Source organism: Salmo salar, chromosome 16, assembly GCF_965601325.2.
Source record: "Salmo salar chromosome 16, fSalSal1, whole genome shotgun sequence".
Classification (NCBI taxonomy): domain Eukaryota; kingdom Metazoa; phylum Chordata; class Actinopteri; order Salmoniformes; family Salmonidae; genus Salmo; species Salmo salar.
In genome coordinates this window covers 94,705,001-94,713,148 of record NC_138306.1, presented here as the reverse complement: position 1 = coordinate 94,713,148, position 8,148 = coordinate 94,705,001, and the positions used below count along the sequence as shown (strand labels likewise).

Here is an 8,148-nt window from a genome sequence, read left to right as displayed (position 1 = left end):
CTGATAGTTTATTTATTTCTCACACTGAAAGAAGCTAAATACCAATTCCAAAGGGATTTGTTACTGTTTATAAAGAGACGTCGGGTAACATTGGAATAGTTTAATGTAATAAAGCTATCAGGCAAGTATTGATTAACTCTGTAATAGCCTGGTATCCCTAATGGACAAATGACTTGACCTATTACACCAATGATATTGTGTTAATAATCATTAATACTTAACCTGGAATATAACTTCAGCTGATCACTGATATGTCATACGCTCACTTCTATAAAGCCCATTGCTCTATTTCATGGAATCTACGCTATTTTAACTGCTGTGGCCAGTATCCCAACGGTGGCCAGTGTAACTGACAAATCATATGCACAAGGTTGGTCTCCTCTGTTCCTTGTTTAATGATACTATAATAAACATCCATATAAAGCTCTCATTTCACGGATATCGAACGGAAAGTCTTGAGATAATAATAACAACAGTAAGTTGGTGCAGTGAATGAATCGTCTCAAGCCTGGGAGCATCTCCGCAGCCTGCAGCAATCTCACCAACACTTTCATCAGTCTGGTCGTGGTGCCTGGTAACCGATGTAACGGACGTTCCTCTCGACCAATCAGATCTATTTTCGGATCCCCCCCCCATCAGCGAACCTGTAATAGAGAGGGGCGTCCAATGAGGAGGGTTCGGAGGTGGCGACGTGTTATACTTCACCCCCTATGGGTTTATTCAGAGTTAGTGCAAGATATTCCGTTCTAGGAGAGAGTGAAAGGGGGAACGCGCTACTCACCGTTCCACACCGTCATAGCACCGAATGGACTTGATACGGGCTATCACGGATTCAATTAGATGCGTTCCAAAGACTGTGAATATTTTGTATTTCTGATATTTGTTCTATTTAAAAAAAAATTGGAACACGAAAGGAGGCGCAATTTCAATGGAGAATCTCAGTGAAGTTGACACATGCTGGGACAAGCAAGCCGTGTGTGTTACGGTATCAGTGGGTTCTTTCAGCTAAACAGGTAGCAAGCCAAGCTGACTATTTTACCGTAGGCTACCACCGGCACACAAACAAAAAACAGAGCTACCGGTGATGCAGAATGACTTCATGGTCCGAGGAACCCGCCGCTCGCCACTGGTTTTGTATGTGAGAAGAGGAGAATCAGCCGCAGTCGACATTATATGACCGACTGAACGGGAGCGTCAACGCTTTTCATGTAAAAGTTCAATGGCAAAAAACGAACTGTGAAAACGTTTAGAAATATAATTCATTTTGTGTCTCTCCTCGCCAGCGCTGTCTTTTCCTCTTCCCTCACAGTCTGTTATATCAGGAGAACCAAAAAGGCATTGCGCTTCACAGACTTGGACTTGAAGAAATCTAACGGCTGCGATCAATACCGATATCTTACCAACCGGAGTAAAAAACAGGATATTGCAACTCCGAATAGGATTTGTATCGAATAAGAGAGGAGGTTACTATGCACAGCCGCAATTTTGGGCATCAGAAGAAAACGCATTCCAATTATCTCACGCACTAAAGAGGATTTTATTTTGGATAACGGTAAGAATATTCACACCGCACTATTAATGGTATACATTTAAAAGAAAATAGATTTATTGTTGCTGCCTATTTACAACGGTTAAATAATGGTTAAATTTCATCCTTTGAAAAATTCAAACACAGGGTATTTTGATTCGATTCTACATCCTATTTAATCACGATAATTTAAGCGTAATGTAATGTCAGGCTGCCTGTAGCTCTCAGAAGTTACAACGGCGAAGTGCTTATAGAGGCGTTGAGGAATCGTCATGGGCATAATGTATTAACGTCTGGGGGAGAAGAGGGCTAAGTCACAGACTTGAATGGCTGCTTGAACGCTTGCTGCAGTATTATATTATCCTAAGGGATGTTTGGGATATAACGGAAAAAATAAGTGTCGAGGAGTCAACTAGAAGAGGAGATGGGTAAATGGTAGATTACAACAATTCAGATATATTGAAGTTAAGTTCATGTTTAAATTCATTAATCAAGGACACTGAGATGCCATGTGTTTGAGATTAGATGTTGTTTTTATTTTGTAGCACCATACCACCTTATGTAGTATTGTAGTATTATGATCAAATTTAGGATATTTATGGAGTGGTGGATAATGGTGGATATTTCAGATTGATTTTACACAATCTATCTAAGCACCAAACCTAAAAGTGTGACCAACCCCCCCCCCCCCCCGATCTGGGGTTTACTGAAATAATTCTAATGCAACTCATTTATCTATTCATAGGGTTGTCCGTGTGTGGAAACTGCCCTTCTTCAAATGCAAGATTTCACCAATCCCTTACTCTGACATTCAACATTGCATTGAAAGAAGAAGAAGCGTTTAAAGTCCGCAAGGCAGGGTGGAACACTGTAACCACGGGACCGTTGTTACCATGGATCTAACAGATTTTTACTTGTTGGCTGCTCTTGTTGCCTGTTTTTGGATGGACCCTTCTATAGCCCAAGAACTGATCTATCCTATTAGAGAGGAACTGCAGGAAAACGTTCTCATTGGAAACATACCAAAGGACCTGAACGTCTCCCATACGAACGCCGCTACCGGAGCTAGCGCTAATCTAGTCTACAGGCTGGTGTCTAAAGCCGGCGACAACCCTCTGCTCAGAGTCCAGAGCAGCACGGGAGAGATATTTACAACCTCCAATCGTATCGACAGGGAGAGGCTCTGTCCCGGCCCCTCGTTCGAGGAGAACGAATGCTCCTTCGAAATCGAGGTGGTGATTTTACCCAACGACTACTTTAGATTGATAAAGATTAAGATCGTAGTCAAGGACACCAACGATAACGCTCCCATGTTCCCGTCTCCCGTCATCAACATCTCCATCCCGGAGAATACGCTGATCAACAGTCGTTTCGCCATCCCTTCCGCCACCGACCCCGACACAGGCCCCAACAGTGTACACAAGTACCAGCTGGTGAACGGGCAAAGCGCCTTCGGGTTGGACATCGTGGAGACGCCCGAGGGGGAGAAGTGGCCGCAGCTCATCGTTCAGCAGAACCTGGACAGGGAGCAGAAGGATACGTACGTCATGAAGATCAAGGTGGAGGACGGAGGCACGCCACAGAAATCCAGCACCGCCATCCTCCAAGTCACCGTCACAGACGTTAATGATAACAAGCCGGTGTTCAAGGAGAACCAGATAGAGGTCCACATACCGGAGAACTCGCCTATAGGGACGTCCGTAGTCCAGCTACAGGCTACGGACGCAGACGTCGGGGCGAATGCCGAAATCAAATACATGTTCGGGACACAGGTGTCCCCAGCTACCAAGAGACTATTTGCTTTAAATGGCACCACTGGCCTTATAACCGTACAGCGGCCCCTCGATAGAGAGGAGACCGCCATACACAAGTTATCTGTGTTAGCGAGCGACGGCAGCTCCAGCCCGGCCAGAGCTACCATAACTATAAACGTGACGGACGTGAACGACAATCCACCAAACATTGATCTGCGATATATCATCAGTCCAATAAACGGCACTGTGTTCCTCTCAGAGAAAGACCCAATCAACACCAAGATAGCTTTGATCACCGTGTCGGACAAGGACACGGATGTCAATGGCAAAGTCATCTGTTTCATCGAGAAGGACGTCCCCTTTCACCTCAAAGCGGTGTACGACAACCAGTATTTACTAGAGACATCGGCGCTGCTCGACTTCGAGGGGACCAAAGAGTACAACTTCAAAATCATAGCCTCCGACTCCGGCAAGCCGAGCTTGAACCAGACAGCGTTGGTAAGGGTGAGGCTGGAGGATGAAAATGACAACTCGCCGATCTTCACCCAACCTGTCATCGAGCTGGCTGTCATGGAGAACAACAAACGCGATCTCTTCCTCACGACTCTCAGCGCCACCGACGAGGACAGCGGGAAAAACGCGGAGATCGTCTACCAGCTGGGCCCTAACGCCTCGTTCTTCGACCTGGACCGTAAAACCGGTGTCCTCACGGCCTCCCGGGTGTTCGATCGTGAGGACCAGGATCGGTTCCTCTTCACGGTAACGGCCCGAGACAACGGGACGCCTCCACTCCAGAGCCAGGCGGCAGTCATCGTGACAGTACTCGATGAAAACGACAACAGCCCCAAGTTCACCCACAACCACTTCCAGTTCTTTGTGTCAGAGAACCTGCCCAAGTACAGCACGGTGGGGGTGATAACCGTCACAGACTCAGACGCCGGGGAAAATGCCGCCGTCACGCTTTCGATACTCAGCGACAACGAGAACTTTATCCTAGACCCGTACTCTGGAGTAATAAAGTCCAACGTATCCTTTGACCGGGAGCAGCAGAGCTCTTACACCTTCGACGTCCGGGCGGTGGATAGCGGGCGGCCGCCATGTTCCTCGGCCGCCAAGGTGACCATCAATGTCATCGACGTAAACGACAACACCCCCATCGTCATCTACCCTCCTTCCAACACCTCCTTCAAACTGGTCCCCCTCTCGTCCATCCCTGGGTCGGTGGTGGCCGAGGTCTTTGCTGTGGACGGTGACACAGGGATGAACGCAGAGCTCAAGTACACCATCGTTAGTGGCAACAACAAAGGTCTGTTCCGGATCGACCCTGTGACAGGAAATATCACCCTGGAGGAGAAGCCTGCTATCTCCGACATCGGCCTCCATCGGCTGGTCGTGAACATTAGCGACCTGGGCTACCCTAAGTCCCTGCACACCCTGGTGCTGGTGTTCCTCTACGTGAACGACACGGTCGGCAACGCCACGTTTATCTACGACCTCATTCGCCGCACCATGGAGACGCCCCTGGATAGGAACATCGGGGAGAGCAGTGAGACCTACCAGAGCGGAGACTATCTAACCATCATGATCGCCATCGTAGCCGGGGCGATGGTGGTGATTGTGGTGATCTTCGTGACAGTCCTGGTGCGCTGCCGTCACACCTCGCGGTTCAAGGCGGCCCAGAGAAAGAAGCAGGGCGCCGAGTGGATGTCTCCCAACCAGGAGAACAAGCAGAACAAGAAGAAGAAGCGTAAGAAAAGGAAGTCGCCTAAAAGCTCCCTCCTGAACTTTGTCACCATCGAGGAGAACAAGCCGGATGACCCGGCTCATGAGCCCATCAACGGCAACATCAGCCTGCCTGCCGAGCTGGAGGAGCAAGGCATCGGTCGCTTTGACTGGAACGCTGCTCCTACCACCACCTTCAAGCCCTCCAGTCCAGACCTAGCGCGGCACTACAAGTCCGCTTCTCCGCAGTCCGCGTTCCACCTCAAAGCGGACACGCCGGTCTCCGTGAAGAAACACCACATGATTCAGGAGCTCCCTCTGGACAACACCTTCGTAGGAGGCTGTGATACTCTCTCCAAGAGATCCTCCACTAGTTCAGACCACTTCAGTGCCTCGGAGTGCAGTTCCCAGGGAGGATTCAAGACTAAGGGATCCGTACTCCCGTCCAGACAGGTAAAAGATAACTTTTACTGGTCTATAAGTACTGCGTATAACTGCCCGGTCCAACAGTGCTGAGATCCCTTCTATATTATACACTATAGCTGACTTGGTCTTTTAACGTACACATAAACACCAATGAGAAAGGAGGGAAGCACCCCCCTCCCACTATAAGTCCCACTATAAGTCCCACTGTACCTTTTAAAAACCAAAAAAAATGAAAAACACATTTAATGAATTAATGTATGACATGTGGTTAGCTATGGACTGGAGAAGAAGAAAAAAAACACATGCATACTTTTAATTTTCCCTTTGCATCTCCTACCTACAGACTCTTGCTGTTATTATGTTCCCCTTTTTGTTTTTCAAAAGTTATTTAAAATGATATTTCAATCAAACATGAACCAAGTTGGCAACTGTCTAAAGCCTTGTCAGATTGTACAGACACATGACCTTTAAATGGGCCTCAGAGGTTGAATGAGATAAATGGTGTCCTGCCTTCCAAACAGCCCCCTATTCCTTTTATAGTGCACTACGTTTAGTGCACTACGTTTGACCGGTGTCCATAGGGGAATAGGGTCCATAAGGGAATAGGGTCCAAAGGGCTCTGGTCAAAAGTAGTGCACTATAAAAGGGAATAGGGGGGCCATTTGGGATGCAGACTAGATGGTGAAATTGATATGTTGCAAAGATGCCTTCAAAACATTTGTGAAAGAAACATTTTTTTCTCGCCTGTCTACTCAGCTCACCATTTTATCATTGATTATATTATGGAAACGTCTAACACCACAACACCAGTAGGAGGAACATCTAGTACCACAACACCAGTAGGAGGAACATCTAGTACCACAACACAACACCAGTAGGAGAAACATCTAGTACCACAACACCAGTAGGAGGAACATCTAGTACCACAACACCAGTAGGAGAAACATCTAGTACCACAACACCAGTAGGAGGAACATCTAGTACCACAACACCAGTAGGAGGAACATCTAGTACCACAACACCAGTAGGAGGAACATCTAGTACCACAACACCAGTAGGAGGAACATCTAGTACCACAACACCAGTAGGAGAAACATCTAGTACCACAACACCAGTAGGAGGAACATCTAGTACCACAACACCAGTATGAGGAACATCTAGTACCACAACACAACACCAGTAGGAGAAACATCTAGTACCACAACACCAGTAGGAGGAACATCTAGTACCACAACACCAGTAGGAGGAACATCTAGTACCACAACACCAGTAGGAGGAACATCTAGTACCACAACACCAGTAGGAGAAACATCTAGTACCACAACACCAGTAGGAGGAACATCTAGTACCACAACACCAGTAGGAGAAACATTTAGTACCACAACACAACACCAGTAGGAGGAACATCTAGTACCACAACACCAGTAGGAGAAACATCTAGTACCACAACACCAGTCGGAGAAACATCTAGTACCACAACACCAGTAGGAGGAACATCTAGTACCACAACACCAGTAGGAGGAACATCTAGTACCACAACACAACACCAGTAGGAGAAACATCTAGTACCACAACACCAGTAGGAGAAACATCTAGTACCACAACACCAGCAGGAGGAACATCTAGTACCACAACACCAGTAGGAGAAACATCTAGTACCACAACACCAGTAGGAGGAACATCTAGTACCACAACACCAGTAGGAGGAACATCTAGTACCACAACACAACACCAGTAGGAGGAACATCTAGTACCACAACACCAGTCGGAGAAACATCTAGTACCACAACACCAGTAGGAGGAACATCTAGTACCACAACACCAGTAGAAGGAACATCTAGTACCACAACACCAGTAGGAGAAACATCTAGTACCACAACACCAGTAGGAGGAACATCTAGTACCACAACACCAGTATGAGGAACATCTAGTACCACAACACCAGTAGGAGGAACATCTAGTACCACAACACCAGTAGGAGGAACATCTAGTACCACAACACCAGTAGGAGAAACATCTAGTACCACAACACCAGTAGGAGGAACATCTAGTACCACAACACCAGTAGGAGGAACATCTAGTACCACAACACCAGTAGGAGGAACATCTAGTACCACAACACCAGTAGGAGGAACATCTAGTACCACAACACAACACCAGTAGGAGAAACATCTAGTACCACAACACCAGTAGGAGAAACATCTAGTACCACAACACCAGTAGGAGGAACATCTAGTACCACAACACCAGTAGGAGAAACATCTAGTACCACAACACCAGTAGGAGGAACATCTAGTACCACAACACCAGTAGGAGGAACATCTAGTACCACAACACCAGTAGGAGAAACATCTAGTACCACAACACCAGTAGGAGGAACATCTAGTACCACAACACCAGTAGGAGAAACATCTAGTACCACAACACCAGTAGGAGGAACATCTAGTACCACAACACCAGTAGGAGAAACATCTAGTACCACAACACCAGTAGGAGAAACATCTAGTACCACAACACCAGTCGGAGAAACATCTAGTACCACAACACCAGTAGGAGGAACATCTAGTACCACAACACCAGTAGGAGGAACATCTAGTACCACAACACCAGTAGGAGAAACATCTAGTACCACAACACCAGTAGGAGGAACATCTAGTACCACAACACCAGTAGGAGGAACATCTAGTACCACAACACCAGTAGGAGGAACATCTAGTA

General features: G+C 46.9%; 1 protein-coding gene across 2 annotated transcripts in view; it reads left to right on the top strand.

Moving 5' to 3' along the window:
- The first annotated feature begins 736 nt into the window (after positions 1–736).
- LOC106593108 (protocadherin-9) overlaps positions 737–8,148 on the top strand; it is a 490,250-nt gene continuing 482,838 nt past the window's right edge. The window contains exons 1-2 of one of the 2 annotated variants that reach the window (XM_045698422.2): positions 737–1,552; positions 2,274–5,457. In XM_045698422.2, the coding sequence (XP_045554378.1) occupies positions 2,422–5,457 (3,036 nt within the window). In that variant the 5' untranslated portion in view covers positions 737–1,552; positions 2,274–2,421. Of the gene's footprint in view, positions 1,553–2,273 lie in introns of both variants that reach the window. The other variant, XM_082963181.1, reaches the window with a different exon arrangement.